The sequence below is a fragment of the Lethenteron reissneri genome, chromosome 13, assembly GCF_015708825.2.
Source record: "Lethenteron reissneri isolate LAM-NWPU_2019-01 chromosome 13, ASM1570882v1, whole genome shotgun sequence".
Lineage (NCBI taxonomy): Eukaryota > Metazoa > Chordata > Hyperoartia > Petromyzontiformes > Petromyzontidae > Lethenteron > Lethenteron reissneri.
In genome coordinates this window covers 5,224,883-5,242,078 of record NC_083791.1, presented here as the reverse complement: position 1 = coordinate 5,242,078, position 17,196 = coordinate 5,224,883, and the positions used below count along the sequence as shown (strand labels likewise).

Here is a 17,196-nt window from a genome sequence, read left to right as displayed (position 1 = left end):
GCATTCGAGACAATGTCGAGGGGACACACGAAGGCCTGGGTGCTGTGGTTGTCGGTGCTGTGAAGCACTGTTGGTTGTGTGTGGGTGGATCTGTATGAGCCTCAGTCGGTGATGCAGCCTCCCACAGTCGCGTGTTTTTTATTTACACGCTTTTATTAGACTCACTCTGTCTGTTGTTGTTGTTGTATCCTCAAATATTGTAACTCAATTTTAGCCCACTTCTCAATGTGGTATCGACTGCAAACTTGGTAAACTTATGTCATACTGATGACAATACTATATTCTATCATAAAAAAATAGTTTATTTTTTATTTTTTTAGATTATTTTTTATATGTTATGTTTCGACTTGGGTCTAATTGTCCTCGCTCAACTGACGTTGGCTGCAAATGACCACGGTCCCTTACGTTGTGGCAAGCCTCGTGGCCACTTCCTGGAGTCGTGGAGTTCTACCATTACTCGTGCGGTACATTTCATTTTTTTAAGTTTTAAAAAATATTACTTATTTTGTTGTTGCCAGATAAGCAATTGTGGAGGAATTGAACTGGGATTGATATAAATTCATGTTTTTAGCTAATGATTTCAGAAAAGTTTTGAAAAAAAATTTCACATTCAAGGCTGAAAATGTGTTTGGTTTGAATATTGTCATCTCTCAATTGTCTGGGATTCATGCAATTACTGGTTGCCTGGCTCAATATATTTGCGTTAATTCTCGGCTTTAATTGGGAGCTGGCAATTATACTGTATCATACTTGTGCGTGGTACGTGCCGTCCTGGTGGGTCATATATTCAGGAAACAATGAAAAATAGAGTTGTGGGGGTCTGTTTCGCCACTCAAATTTCGATTTAAAGCTTTCGTGACTGCAGGGATTCATCTTCTTGGGTCTTTCGGTAAAGTCACGTAGAAGAGAAATAATAAAATAATGAGAAAATAAAATAAAAATTCTCACGACGCATCAGCCACAACGCAAGCAGCCCCGTGTCCTCAGGCCGACAGACCTGTTCTTCACCTGAGGACGGCTGCTTGCGTTGTGGCCGAAAAACGTCGTGAGAATTTGTATTTTATTATTTATTATTGTATTATTTATAATTGTACTATTTATTATTTTATTATTTATTATTTTATTATTTCCCTTCGACGTGACTTTACCGAAAGAACCGAGAAGATGAAATCAAATGTTGGGTTCATTATCGAGCCAGAAAGCCCCATTAGGGGGGCGGTGGCCACGTGCAATTAATTAACTTCTGGCTCGCGAACCAACTTATTTACGGTGCCTCGCTTCATAGCAGCACGAACCACACATTTGGTTCTTTGGGTAAAGTCACGTCGGTAGAAAACATAATCGATCACGACGTTTCGATCTACAACGCAAGCCATCGTCATCAGCTGGGGGCAACCACAGCAAGAACTAAAACTGCTGATGACGATTGTCCCACCTGATGACGATCGCTTGCGTTGAGATCGAAACGTCGTGATCGATTATTTTTTTTTACCTTATGTGACTTTATCGAAAGCTTCAAATCAACATTGCTGATACATTGTTCCAAACGGGGGGGGGGGGGGGGGAGACATTTGCGCGTTGTGTAAGCGCCACCACACACAAAGACAAAGATCCCCCGTGTAGCCTTAACAGACTGTAGGGGCAAGTGCTGTTAGCGAGCACCTATAAAGGCCGGCACCACGCCCGGCCGCCTTTGTCTCCCTAGCGGCGATGTTTACACACCGCACCAGGTACTCATTTGAGGCCGAGTCGACCTAGGGGAGGCCCAGGACCGGTTCAGATAATCGTCACCGGTGGTGTTTGTCGTGAGCTGGAATCGAACCCGGGTCACCAGGTTCGTAGTGCAGCGCGCTAACCACTAACCCACCGCTCCCCACCACACACACGCACCGTGACACACACACATCGTGATACACACACACCGTGACACACACACACCGTGACACACACACACCGTGACACACACACCGGGATACACACACACACCGTGACAAGGACACACACACCTAGGTCGATTCAGCCTTAAATGAGTACCTGGTGCGCAGTGTAAACATCGCCACTGGGGAGACAAAGGCGGCCGGGCGTGGTGCTGGCCACCCACCCCCTCGTGTACCGTTCCGGCCTTCATAGGTGCTCGCTAACAGCACTTGCCCCTACAGTCTGTTAAGGCTATACGGGGGATCTTTATCTTTGTCTTTGTGTGTACACGTGTGTGTACACGTGTGTGTGCGTGCACACGTATGTGTGTACACGTGTGTGTGCACGTGTGTGTAAACGTGTGTGTGTGCACATGTGTGTGTGTCTGCACGTGTGTGTGTGTACACGGGTGTCTCCAGTCGTGGCAGAGAAGAGTCTAAGTGGATCGAGTCACCTCCACTGCTCGTTAGAGCGAGACTGGGGTGGTGGGGTGGGTAGGGGGGGGGGCGTGAGGGTGGTGGAGGGGGTAGGGGGGGCGTGTGGGGTGTGGGTGGAGGGGGCGTGAGAAGGGTGGGTGATGGGCGGTTTTGGAGAGTGGAGAAGACTTGCTATAAGCCATTAGCTGCTGATTAATGGGGTGTGAATTCATCAGCCCCAGCACTGGCCCCCTATTAGGCTGAAGTTTGGGGAATGATTGCTTTGCACGGGTTGTTGAACCGATACCAAGCCAAGGCCGCGCACGGCTTGGCGAGCCACGGTGCATTGTGGGTTTGCGCCGCAGAGGGCTTTCGGTGACCGCCGTGCGGGTCCTGGGATGGAAATTCCACGAGGAGGAGGAGGATTGGAGGAGAGAGAGCGAGGGGAGAAAAGAAGGCTGCGGCTGACGATGCAGTCTTCCCACGCAGTAAAACGTGAACTCTGGGACAGACACTGGGCCAAGGGTTCCAACCGCATGCCAGCGTTGGCGCAGCGTTGGCATGCGGTCATTGAAATCCGAAAATGTTCAGATGATTCGGACGATGCACGGCGTGCTCCCGCGGCGTCGTGGTTCAGCGTGCCGGGCTCGCGATCCGGAGGTCACCGGTTCGACCCGATCTCCTGGCTAGCACTGCAACCGGATTCGTCGCTATTAGTCGATCGGCAGGTCCGTGGGTGGTGTGCGCAATATTCTTTGTGAAGAGTTAACGCGCTGATTTCAGCTGTGAAAATAAAGCGGTGAAATGCCACGAGCATGTTCATCATCATAATTAGCGATGATTCATTCTTTCTTCTGGATACAAAAAAGCCTCCTCACGTTATCGCCATCCTCGCAGTCTTGCAATAACAGCACAATCCATCTTGCTCCTGCGTGCGTGACCTGGTACCGTCGGCTCTGGGCTCGGTTGTGTTCCATCGTTTGGATGCCGCTCCATCACCAGCCTCTCATGTCAGCCATCGTTCATTCCAGCGACGCGTCCCGTCCTCCAAGCCCCACTTATCTAAACAGTGAATGTGTCACCATTGGAACCTCATTTGCCAGTAAAAAATATGATAATTGTTTTTTTACCCTTCTATCCGGCAACAAAACTGACACCTTTTTTACAAGGAGTCATGTTTGCATAGACCACAATACCTGCAGTCATAATACAAACAAAAAACATAACTCTGATAATGTATGCACTGTCCTTGAAGTTGATTGGTCCACACCCGAGACAGCTTTCCTTAGAGCCTAGTCTCACATGGGTTGGACCAGATGACGCCTTTTGGCGTCATACATTATCAGAGTTATGTTTTTTGTTTGCATTATGACTGCAGGTATTGTGGTCTATGCAAACATGACTCCTTGTAAAAAAAAGGTGTCAGTTTTGTTGCCAGATAGAAGGGTGAAAAAACAATTATCAGTGAATGTGTTGTTGCTAATTGACATTTGTGTCCCCCGTGTATCTCCGTGTAATTCCCAGCATGCATCTCTCCACGATTCTTTGTTCTCTTCAGTTTGTGTTAATAATGATAATTTATAAAGCGTCCTTATACAATCGTTTTCAGGGTGCTAAAAAAAAACCTTTCTATCAGAGTTCTGTACATGTTTCTGATCCATGTCTCCATCGCAGGCAATCTGCACTGATTGAAACCGTTCTTGTTTAGGCCCATTGGTGTGTTGCCTACAGGATCAAATTAACATTTTCTAACACTCCTGTTACCTCTTTGCGTCATCACATTCATCGCAGATTGCAGTTTGACGATTGCCCGAGACGAATTCGGTCAGTTGCGCTTCCCGGTTACGTCCCTCCAGATATGTTTCTTTGTTCAGCGAACTTATTGGGATATTGCCGTTGTTTTTGCACCTATTTATCTGAAGCCCAACTCTTGCAGCCATCTTCTTCCATTAGGTTTATTCCCTGCAGTGCATTCCCATTGAAATAAATACTATCGCATATCTCTTTATATATATGCCACTTTTCATAACCCTTTAAAATATAGAATTAGTATAGTATATATAAGCAAAATATTTCAAATACATATTTGTGATGCTGCATCGGCAGTGGTGCACAGGCACAGATAACAAAAACTCAGCACAGTCTTAATTGCTGTCTGTGCTATGGAGAAGGGGCATTTCCCAAAACGACGCATATCACAGTATATATACACATTTATTTTTCCTTTTGGAGGCAGTGTTCGTGGTGAACGCTTTTGTTATTCAAAATATTGGTCTAAGTCGATTAAATAAATCCCTTTTTCGTGATACGTGCGCGTGTGTGCCGGTATGTAGACATGTGCTGCAATACGCATGCAAAGCGTAAATGTAAACATTTATTTTTAATGAAGTGGTGTGTAAAGACCCCAACAGCATTCATAACAACATGCACGTTGCAGACATTTTGTAACAAGCCCTGCAACGAAATGCAAGTTGGGGGGGGGGTGGGTGGGGGAGAAAAAAAATCAACATTTAATTGGATGATTCGCAAGTGTGACTGCTTTGGAGAAAAAAGTTACCAATTTACAGGCATCCCCTACACGCTGTTGAGCAATGTTTTTACTTCTTAATCGGCATCACGTCGTCACGAAGCGAAGCATCCGTTTGAATCTCTCGCAGAGGAGTGCGACCCGTCGTACTGCAGGAAACCGCCCATGGAAGTGGATATCGCAGATCTACCTCCGAGTTTCCCTTTCAGTGACTTCTGGTCCACACGTACACACGGTCGAGGGGGCAGCATTTTCCCACCTAGTCCGCCCTATAAAACAGTGAGGATCCCGTTGCACGACGGTCAAACCAATATTTTCATTCCCCGGTGCTGGAATTCAGCCAAAGTAATTGCAGAACCGCATTTCTCTCGACGAATTTTTTTTTTGCCGCAATCATTGAAGACCGGGCTGAAACCATCGGCTCATCAAACCTTGAGGGTCCGGTTTCATCACGGGCGGCTGTCAGGATTCGAACGCCAACACAGCGCTCCGAACAATTGTTTCGCCCAGCCACGTCTTCACGCTACCACGAGGCGGGCAAACCTTTCTCTTTGCTTGCCGAATCGAATGTTTTGGCGGTGCGCGTTGAACTGCGAGGCCCAGCCATGCACCGGCCGCGTGGGGCCGGTGCATGGTTGGGTTCTAATGACTGTGGCGGTGCTGCGATCAAAGCCGCATTGGTTTTTCGTTTTGTTTTTACCCCCTTCGGCAGATTTGACCGTCGCCATTGTGCGTGAGCTGTAATCAATCTGCCATGCGAGAGTGAACCGGCGTGGCCCATCCATTCATTGAGGTCACTGGTCGCGTGTTAAGCGCCCCTCATTTACGCCATTAAGCCCCATTTGTGGGCGACTTTTGAGACACGGCGAAATGAGTCATTATGTTTACGCGCCATCAAACGGAATTCGCAGACGCGAGCGCCGTGTTGCTTCCGTGTTTGATGCTCGGGCGTCGGGCGTCCTAATGCGAACGACGCTTTAAAAACTCGCACGCGAATGCACGCATGCGACTGCTAAGTGGACATTCAATCTACACATGAAATGAGAAATCCATTAGCTAAGTATAAAGCGTGTTGTAGCGCAAATGCAGCGCAGTGTTTTTCACGATATTAGAAAATGCATAACTTAAAAACGTAGTTTGTGCACACGAAAGCAATTATGGAACTATCAAGTTGTTATCAATTCATGAACACATCAACCATGGTCAATCCACTGCTGAATGAAGGCCTCCCCTTGCCGCCACCTCGAACGATCCTGCGATGTCAAAAAATCCACCGAGCACCTGCACAGGAACCGACGTCGTCGCTCCATCTCTCTGCGGTGGGCGTTCTCTGGAACACGTTCCGTTCTGTGGCTTCCACTCCACGATTATTCTTCACCACTGGAACATCGTCCCTTCCAATGACACGTCCTGCCCGAGCCCACTTACTTTACGAACAGTTTGATTGAAGCCATTAGCCTGCACATGTTTTATAATTATCGACATCTTCCTGGCTCTCAACGTAATTCCAAGCATGCGTGCATCTCTCCATGTTCTTGGTTCTTTCGGTAAAGTCACGTAGAAGGGAAGTAATAAAATAATAAAAATAAAACATAATAAAATAATTCTCACGACGTTTTTTTTAAAATTATTTTATTACTTCCCTTCTACGTGACTTTACTGAAAGAACCAATAAGATGGATCCCTGCAGTCACGAAAGCATTCAATCGAAATTTACATCTCCCCATGCTTCTTGGCGCACCTTTAAGTTTTAATGGCCACGTTTCTCTACCGCTGCGCTGCCAAGGAGAACATAGAACGTGTTGTCAAGATGTAAGTCGTGTGTCGTACACGCAAAAACAAAGATCCCCCGTATAGACCTAACAGACTGTTGGGGCAAGTGCTGTTTGCGAGCACCTTTGAAGGCCAGAACGGCGCACGAGGGGGTGGGTGGCCAGCTCCACGCCCAGCCGCCTTTGTCTCCCTAGTGGCGATGTTTTTACGCACCGCACCAGGCACTCATTTGGGGCCGAGTCGACCTAGGGGAGCCCCAGGACCGGTTCAGATAATCGTCACTGGGTGTTGGCTGTAAGCGGGAATCGAACTCGGGTCGCCAGTTTCGTAGTGCAGTGTGCTACCTGCTAGGCTACTGCTTCCCACAACAACCGCCATTCGCCGCAAAGTGGCGGTGACGTCACCGTGTGCCAGGCTATGTGCACGTGAAGGCCACGTGAAGTGTCGAACGCCCACTGGCAGGAGGTCACAGGGCAGACCCAAGTGCCATGGGTCGACTGACACTAAGATGACTGGCCAAAGCACTACTCCCCACGCACACGCGCACACGCACACACAAAGATCCCCCATATAGCCTTAACAGACTGTAGGGGCAAGTGCTGTTAGCGAGCACCTATGAAGGCCGGAACGGTACACGAGGGGGTGGGTGGCCAGCACCACGCCCGACCGCCTTTGTCTCCCTAGTGGCATTGTTTACACACCGCACCAGGTACTCATTTGAGGCTGAGTTGACCGAGGGGAGGCCCGGGACCGGTTCAAATAATCGTCACTGGTGTTGGCCGTGAGCGGAAATAGAACTCGTGTTGCTAGGTTCATAGAGCAGCGCGCTAACCGCTACACTACCGCTCCCCACGCACATACACATGCACACACACACACGCACACACACATGCACATGCACGCGCACCCGAACTCTCCCCGGCGTCTAAAACTATCGTCCTTTTTTAACGTTACGTCGTCGTGTTGATCTGATGCCTGTCCAATTCGTTGTGACGGCGCAGACCTCCCAGCGATTGGAGAATAAACGCAGCGGCTTAGTTTAAGTGAACAAGTGAGATGCGCCAGTTTGGCCCCGTCAATTAATCAATTGCCTCACTAAGAGTTGCAGTCCGGAGCATATCCACGTGGTTACCGTTCTGCGCGTTCCTGCTCCATGAGACCGCTCCTGATGCAATTTTGCAGGTTCGCCTGTGGTGGGGTGTCATGTGGGTAACTAAAAAAAACCTTCCGAATGTGACGCATCGGATAGATCGTTGAAGGTCGAATCTATGTATATTGTCAATAGGAATGGGGAAGCGACGTTGCGAATTCAAGTCCTGGTTTTTGTGGCAGTTGACTCGTGCCTAAGATGAGCGCCACGTTGTTGAAGGGAGAAGTGAACCTGTCGTCCGATGGAGAGACATGTTCCCGTCATGGTAACGTGGAACTTCTGCTAGTGGCTCTAGACAGGAGGTGAGCACCACCTCGATGCAGTACTCATTTGAGCAGCGAATTACTAATTTGACTGGTTAATAGGGAGCACTGGGCGTGAGAATGTTGTACCGTCTTATGCCGCACAGAACAACGTTTCAAAAGTCTTAACGCTGAGTGGGTCGGCTTCGTAGCATCGCAGGTGTGGCACGAGAGTTTAAAAAATTAACCCGTAAAAACAAAGTTTTTCACTATAAATCCTTTATATGCGTGGCGGCTAGAGTCCTCTCGTCCTCTGGCGTGAGATGGCTGCCACCTATGGGTCAGATGATTGCCTGCCACCATTAAGCAATTGGTAATTAAATATAATTTATTTTTTCCTAAAATGTGTAAAATTTAGTAAATTTTTTTCTCACGAAAATAGATTGTCACGCACAACGAGTCTGTGTGCAAAATGTCAGCTCGATTGGATCACGGGAAGTGGGTTAAAAAACGACCGAAAGATTTGCACGGTCGTAAGCGCGCAAGCAAGCAAGTGAACTTAATATAAAGGATTTAAAAAGGGAACCTTTCCTCAAATTCCCGACTGCGTCCGAGGTGACATCCGGCGTTCTCCCCCTTCACTTTCCTGCACCGATGTGTCACGAGGTGGCACTGCTCCGTGCAGACAATTCTCCCGCCCATGGAAAAAAGGGGTTGCTGTTGCGAAAAGACGTAAAGCGACGCTTCTTTTAAAAGCCACAGAGCAGCCACAGAGGTGGAAAATTTCAATTCGACGAATTATCACGGAGACTTAAGCAATGGTTGACGTTTGGAGAAGTTCACATCCGAGGCTTGTGCCATCAGTTTCATTACAGGACTATATAAATATTAAAATAAAGCCTCCATTGATGTCAAATGTAAATGATCGTAATGCAATATTAAATTTGGGACTGTATTAAAACTTGAATTATATCTGCGCGCGTGAGCATTTGGCTTGTTGGGAATCTGACACAGATTAATGATCCCTTTGAATCTGGGAGCAGCCGAGGGCGCCATGCATTCATCAGAGGCTGGGCTGAGATTATCAAGCTCACTGCACGTGAGAAGCTGTGTTTGTACCTGAGCTCTGATGTCGGTGCGATGGTATGAGCATCACTTACAAAGCCGCAGAGAATCCGACGGGATTTCCCAACATTGGAACTGAGATTTCAAAAAGACGTCTGTCACTCTTAGGGCATGCCCGCCAGATTTATGATGTGGTAGCGGCACACCAACCCCTTTGGCTTGCTATTCAAATGTTCCACAGACTTGAGGCCGGATCAAACCTGGAATGCCTCTTTTTCCACGGCAACCAAGGCGTGCCAGGGCCATGTTGATTAAGCCAGCACAAAATGTCTCAGAATGCACCAGGTTGCTTTTTTTCCGCTTCAGAACCGAAACCGTGCTACTATAATGTCGCACGTGATGAACGTACAATGTCGGCATCTCTCGTTCAAGTGCACCGTTTGACGTTGCAGGTAATTACAGAAAAATTTAACCTGGCCCTTTAACCTTGCTTGGCGCCAAGCCAGATACAGATGTCTTGTGAGGCCAGTTATCATGGTTTAGATTTTTGGCCGAGCACAGCAAGTAGCCAGTTGAAAACCACCTGTGCCGAGTGAGCCTCGTGCCGGCTCATATCTCGGCTATGCCAGTCGATACGGCATAAGACAGTGGTGGCCAACGTGTGGATTGCTTTCCATCTGGACACGTGACTCACAGCTCGGAGTCGTGTAATGTGCCGAGCGGTGAGATGCGTGTACCGTGGAGCTCAGATATATGAATTATCCATTGTCATCTGTACCTCAAATCACATATCTGTCTTCTACAACATAAACCTAGAGTTGCTAAAGCCAAAATGTAAATTATTTGCTGAATTTGATAATGACGATTTCAAGTATGTAGAACAGTATAACATTTACAACACAAGGCCGAGTAGACCTTTGTTATGGAGTGGGGAAGGAGGCGTGCTGTATCTGGAGGCCTACTCGTGACCTGTTCCAGGGCCTAGTCGGTCCTGAGTGGTGTCGAGGCTTCGTGTCGGGCCTAGCTAGTCATGCACATGGTCGGGCCTGCGCCCGGGCCTAATTAACCCTTTCCCGTTCCGAGACGTCTGCAAGTTGCAGGGTGGGTGTCCCGTTCGCAATTGGTTCGTGTTAATTTTATTCAGAGAGGCATAGCACCATTGTTTTTATAGACATTGTACTCACCGCAGAGAACCGTAGCGGCACGACCAATTGTGCTGCACTCTCTCTCGCATGGCCTTGTGGGACCTGAATACGTCCCAATAAAGTTATTTTATGTGTTCTTACGATTCCGTTATGATGACGTACGTGTACGTACGTGTACGGAATGGGAAAGAGTTTATCATGCATAGGGTGAAGCCTAAGTCAGGCCGAGCTAATGATGCACTGAATGTCAATAAAACACGATGCATCCCTGATGTTCTTTCACTTTTTTCTTTTTGCATTCGGATATAAAAAAACTTTTAAGGAACGCAAACACAGGACACGTGTTTGCAATGACTGAGTTTTTAAATAATAATGATTATAGATTGTTCATGGGCAACTCGTTAGCAGGTTTCAAGACTTGTCAAAAATGACGGCGGGTTTCTGCGTCGCACGCTTCAATTGCACGTTTGTTACATGTTACATAACGCAGTGCATTGTGTGGCAGAGCAGGAGGGGGAAAACTTTTTTTGTAAAAGAAAAGGAATCTCATTGAACAAAGTAGCGTGCCATGGGCACTATAGGGTTCAATCCGGGCTAATTTTGGTCGTAGATTTTGGTGGATCGTGGTACCCGTTGAGATGATCCACCACAATGGATCACAGTGCTTGGCGTATTGGCCACCACTGAAGCTAAACCAAACTTTTATTTTTTTCCAGGTAAGGCCCACGGAGCTTTTCTAGCTATTTTTGCAGAAGCCACCTGGCCACATTTAATGACAGCCAAGTGGCTTATAACGTAGAAATTTATAGCAGGCAAATACTCTAAACGCAACGTTGGTTCTAAATGTGGAGGGGAAAACCGGAGGACCCGGAGAAAAATCCACGTGACCACAGGGAGAGAGACATGCAAACTCCAAATATGCAAGTATCGGGGTTTGGATCGAACCCACGAACTCCTGCATACCAGGCGATGTAGTTAACGTCTCGCCATGGTGGCGCCCTCTTACTAGCGTAGGATGAGCAGTGATGGCGAGCTGTGGTGCCCCCGTTTGATGCCCTCCCGTTGGCCCGCTGCGTGGCAGGACGCAACGCGAATGGAGGAGTCGGCGAGCGACGCGCCTTTGATGTTGGGCAGGAGCGAGGACTCCACCAAGCCTTTGGACCCAAAAGCTCAGATGGACGCAGACAAGAACTCAATTTACAGGTAACCGGTGAGTGGCGATGAAGCTTCGCGAGATTTCCTGACTCTGCAGATGAGAAACAGTCACTTAATCTGTCGAGGTCAGGTCCTCAGGTCAAGGTTCAGCTGTAAGGTTTTTTTTTTAATCGATAAGTCAGACACTGTTACGCACCTCGTATTTCACCTTGATATAAATAGATGCGGTGGCACCATTTGTGGAAGGTGTTGCCATGGTGTGTGCGGTAATGTCTTCCATTACAATCGCAGCCATTGCTGCACGTTTAAAAGATCGTAATATTCCTCAAAAATCAATAATTCATTTGAAGCAAAACACCTTATTGATTCCTTAAAGAAGGAGGGTTAGAGCCGGTCTCATAGATAGTAAGGGTCATGGGCAGCTGTTTTAAAGTGAATAATTCAATTAATGTCTAATTAATGTTGACAAACTGAGGTCGTGACCGCTAAGAACCACACGCAGTTCAATTAACGATGCATCTTGCAAATGTGATAGGACGCCCAAAACGGCTAACTTTGAGACGTGATGAATCTCCTGCCGTTTGTGACCCGGCCATTGCAAGCCGTAAGCCCACGGTCCCTGTGGAGGAATGCTCATGGTTCTCCAATTATACACCGAGATGGCACCACAGATCCTGAGGTTTCAGCCGCCTGTGATATGTGTACACAGACAAGAACAGGTCCAAGACGGCCAAGGTGCCTGTGATTACTGGACATCTGTGAAAGATAGCTTATTGTAGCCCATCACATTTCTCCAGTATAAATAAACATGCTGATTCCGAAACTCTTTTCTCAAGTGCAGTGAGTTGATGAGCTCAACTCTTGTCACCCAACGACTGCTCGTTAAAAAAAATTCCTGACATTAGATTTGCTTATGCACTTAATTTGGCTAATTCCATCCCTATGAGAATTAAACACGTGACTTTGACTGTCCATGCAACGAACGTGACCGTCACGTGCAGAGCAGGTGGGAACGTGCCGCCCTCTACTGCGTGGGCCAGAGGTCACTTTAAGGCAGAGGTCGCAACCGGGTACCCGATACCCGTACCCTACACGATACCCGGTTACCCGTACCCAGCTGGGTACGGGTAGCCGTTTGCGACCCTTGTGCGGCCAGGTACGGGTAGGCTGTGAGTCACTGGTGAGTAACCGTTTGTCACTCATTTCGGGTAGGGTACGGGTACGGGTAGGGAACGGGTACTCGTACCCAGCCGGGTATGGGTACCCATTTGTGACGCTGACGCGGTCGGGTACGGGTAAGGAATCAAAACCCCTTTGCGACCTCTGCTTTAAGGGATCTCGGAGGGCGGCAGGGAGGCACAGTTGTACCAACTCGTGCCTCACCGCAAGACGTGCCTTGGTACGGTTGCCGACTCGGGCACTCTGTATGCTCTCCACCTGTTCTGTGTCGGTTTTTGCCCTGGCGCAGGGGTCGGGCAACCAAAATAACAAGAAGAGCCATTTTTTTGTGTTCGAATTCGGTTAACAAAACCCTCAGTATTTCAAGAGCCCGCAGCAATGCATTGTGGGGGTGACCACAAGACTGGTGGGCCTGAATAATCGACGTCGTGAAGCCGTCCTTAAAGAGCCGCATAGCGCTCCGGAATCGCAGGTTTGCCGACTCCTGCCCTGGGTTATCCGGTTTCCTCCCATGGTTAAAATTACAAAAATAAACTAAACTGGTATTGGTTAAACATCCCAATGCTGAAAAATTACCTGCAATTTACTCATTCGGGATTATACAGAGCAACGTTGCCCCCTAATGCAAAAACTTGGCAGGGCCCTCTTGAGATCCGGTGAGGCTTTTCTGGGTAATCAAGTGTTGTGATAATAATAACGATTTGTGTGAATGCTGTGTGATGTTGATGCGCACTGCCTTGGCTTGTCTTGGTGCTGCGCTTGTCACTGCATACACGTATTTGACGTCGTACACATCTGTACTGCGTATGTTGTACAGTTAAAAATGTTTGTAATACGTGTAATTTAGTGTTTGCTGTGTCACGTGACATCGTGGACACCCTCACATCACAAGATTAACTATCTCACGGGATTATACAATTAATTAATGAATTAATATTTTTTAAAAATCTTGATGGAATTATTTCACAAAAGCAGACAGATGACTTTTATTTATGACCAGGTCGTAGCCTTTTGAGGCCACAGTTATTTTAAGAGAGACCTGGATTCACAGTGAGCCTCGACTTGAACAGGGACAGGGAGTCCACAGCACGGACGGCTGGGGGAAGGGAGTTTCAGACTGTATGGGGGCAGCAGAGGGAAATGAGCGACCTCCCACCGGGCAAAGGTCGACGGTGGGCATCGGCGGAAAGTCTTGATTGTCGGAGCGGAGTTTGTGTGGTGCGAAGTAGAGTAAGATGAGAGTGAGATGTAGGGTGAGATGAGATGGAGAGAGAGAGGTAGGCAAGAATGGAGTCCGAGACCGCGAGATTAATGTTGAAATTATTTTTGTAGTGGCGGCCGCTCATTCCTCAGTCGTTGCACGCCCTTGTCATCTAAACGAAAGATATTCTTTCTAGATTTGAAGTTTTCGTGACTGCAAGGATTCATACTCTTTGTTTTTTTCGGTAAAGTCACGTAGGTAAATAAAATTAAATAAAGTAAATGAAAACAACGAAATTACATTTATTTAATTAATTTTTACCTACGTGACTATACCGAAAAAACCAAAGAGTATGAAAAATATTCTATGCGGTCACCATTTTTTCCAACTATATCAAGTGCCTTGTTGGGGTGAAGGCCGCCCTCTACAAATACAAAATTAGAGGAGATGTAGTCTCGTCAGTCCCTGCAGAATGACTGACATATCGATATATAATGCTGACAGACAGACTTGATGGCTAGATACGCCATAGGATACTTGAGTAGATCGACAGACGAATTGACGGATGGACAATGGATGCAGCGATCGAGTGGCTGTGTCTCCGTGCCCCCCCCCACTCCAGCCACCCTCTCTTCCCACTGCTGCGGCTCATGATGCTGCGCTGCGAGGAAGCCACGCAGGGGGCCGAGGGCATCACGTCGGCCGGCCTCTCCGCCGAAATCCAGGCCATGCTGGGCACGCAGAGCGAGCTCTTCAGTGGCAACGGAGACACGGACAGCCTGGTAGGGACCCGGGTGCTGCTGCTTGGGAACTCGCGGTTCCATGACTGAAACAAACTATTTCGATTTAAAGCTTTTGTGACTGCAGGGATTCATCTTCTTGGTTCTTTCGGTAAAGTCACGTAGAAGGGAAATAATAAAATAAAACAAATAAACATAATAAAATAATTCTCACGACGTTTCGGCCACAACGCAAGCAGCCGTCCTCAGGTGAAGAATGAAACACCACCAAGCTTGGAGCGTATATTTAAGCTGGGTTGGAGGGGGGAAGAAGAGCGCCTTGACAAAATAATTTGCATATCAAGAGGAATTTGGCATATTTATGGGAAATGCGTAGGAGGTGGGCGGGGGGTTATGCACGGGCATAAGATGACTTTGAAACCCCCCGCCCACCTCCTACGCATTTCCCATAAATATGCTAAATTCCTCTTGATATGCAAATTATTTTGTCAAGGCGCTCTTCTTCCCCCCTCCAACCCAGCTTAAATATAGGCTCCAAACTTGGTGGTGTTTCATTCTTCACCTGAGGACGGCTGCTTGCGTTGTGGCCGAAACGTCGTGAGAATTATTTTATTATGTTTTATTTTTATTATTTTATTACTTCCCTTCTATGTGACTTTACCGAAAGAACCAAGAAGATGAACTAAACAAAACAACATTAACATTAGCTGCCCCGCCCCCTCTCTTTTCACCTGATGACGATTGCTTGTGTTGCGATCGAAACGTCGTGATATTGTTATTATTTTTCTTTTATTTTTTTCTACATACGAAAGACCCAAAGAATATGAATTCCTGCAGTGACGAAAGCTTTAAGTCAAGATTTGACATTTAAGCTATTGTTATTTTACCGCAGGTAAGGCTCACTGAAGCGACCTGGCCAAAAATGATGGCTCAATGAAGTGTGACGTCCTGTATACAAAGCGAGGTAGTTAACATCTCGCCACCGTGGCGCCCAACTGATGAGTGGAGTCAATTCAAAAGTGCAAGGTCAAAGTGCGTGCCACCTCTCAAATAAGCACTGGAGGCAGCTGTCGTCCCCACTTGTCTTGTTCTTTAGACTCTTTGTGCGGGTCCATCTTGCTGTCGTTTTTTGGCAGCGTATGCAAATCTTTCCGTGATTCCTTCGGCTTTAAAGAAAGTAAAAAGTTGATCATCCACGTTCTGAAAGCTTGCAGCCGAAGGCGGAATTTCACGTTTCCATGGTGGGTCCAGTTTCTGCCGAGGGCAACCAACCTCTGTTGTGACTCCCCCTCCACATTGTCTCGTGACGAAAAATCCCTTCTCTCTGACATGCGGGTTGACGCACTGACTCTGTAAGATTTCCAAGTGGAGTCTCATCTCATGACATGATGCCAGTAGCAGAATTGGAATAAATACAATTTAAGCAAACCAACCTAATTGCTATGGGGAGGCATTCACCCAGCAGTTGATTGAGCACGGGTGATGTATGTAAGGTGTAATATATTTGCCCTTTTATTTTTGCCATTAATTTTCGTTGGCAAGGCAGTAATTGGGCACCAATCGTCTGTCTCATCCTCCAATCTCATCTCATTAGGTGTCTCTAGTGAGCAGGCCATCATGATTTATTGAATGCTAATTAAGTTATTCCATCCTGAAGTGTCCAGTGCCAAACTATGGGCATCGTTGTAGTTAATCCTTTGCATTCTTCCGCGATATGCATACTGTACATCGGCTAAGATGCCCTTTGAAACCACAAGTCCGTGGCTTGCCAGTGCGCAAGGCTGCGTTCACTATTCCTCGCAATATTACGAGCGCATATTTTCGGAGTGTTTAAAAAAATGTGTGGTGGTAATTCATAAAAAGAAAAGTAATTTTTTTTATGAAATTGAAATAAACCCATTTAAGATTTCAACTCCATTTCCAGATACTCCCCATAAACTTACGCTCCAAATTAGTTTGCAATTATTTTAACAAAGCCAATTAAACTAAATCACGGCTTGCGCCGTCGTACAACCGCAGTCGACGCGTTTCGAAACCAGAACCAAAAATCCCAACCCCAGCCTCCCCCCCCTCCCCATTTGAATTGCAATAGAATGTCGGGGTTTGTGGCAAGGCGGGAGGGCTGCACCGACTGCAAATTACACAGGGGGCCTCACGGAAATTTAAATCCTCACCGGGTCCTACAGGACATTCATGAAAACGTGTATAATAATAATAATGATGTAGGTGATGCTGGAAGCCTAATTATTGGTGCCGTATTTCCTCCAGCCGGCAAAATTGGTTGCGCCGGGCCCTTCTGCGACGGCAGGGGCCACGTGTAATGACACAGAGGGCTTGACCCCCCCCCCACCAGGGTAACGTTGTGTAACCATGGAGACGGCATGACCCCAGTTATCATAATTGACGGCTCTGCGTAAGAGAGCATAATGTGAGCGTGTCACCAGTCCACAATTACGCGGCCCGGCTATTCGGCTGGCGATGTGGGCAGGTACTTGTGTGCACCTGTGGTGGATTTATTCTCCCGTGCTGTTCCGTGAGCAACGGTTCACGGAAAAAGTAAGCGCATTCTCTCCTAATGTGTGGCATTTAATTGTGTGAGAGAGTGCGCGCGTGTGTGTGAGGGGGAGTGGTAGTGCAAACGGTTAGCGTGCTGCGATGCGAACCCGGCGACCCGAGTCGATTCCTG

The 17,196-nt window shown here is 47.4% G+C and overlaps 1 protein-coding gene across 3 annotated transcripts in view; it reads left to right on the top strand.

Moving 5' to 3' along the window:
* LOC133342023 (homeobox protein Meis3-like) overlaps positions 1-17,196 on the top strand; it is a 173,360-nt gene that overhangs the window by 111,654 nt on the left and 44,510 nt on the right. For 2 of the 3 annotated variants that reach the window (XM_061550895.1, XM_061550896.1), the window contains exons 3-4: positions 11,317-11,438; positions 14,393-14,552. In XM_061550895.1, the coding sequence (XP_061406879.1) occupies positions 11,317-11,438; positions 14,393-14,552 (282 nt within the window). Of the gene's footprint in view, positions 1-11,316; positions 11,446-14,392; positions 14,553-17,196 lie in introns of all 3 variants that reach the window. The other variant, XM_061550897.1, reaches the window with a different exon arrangement.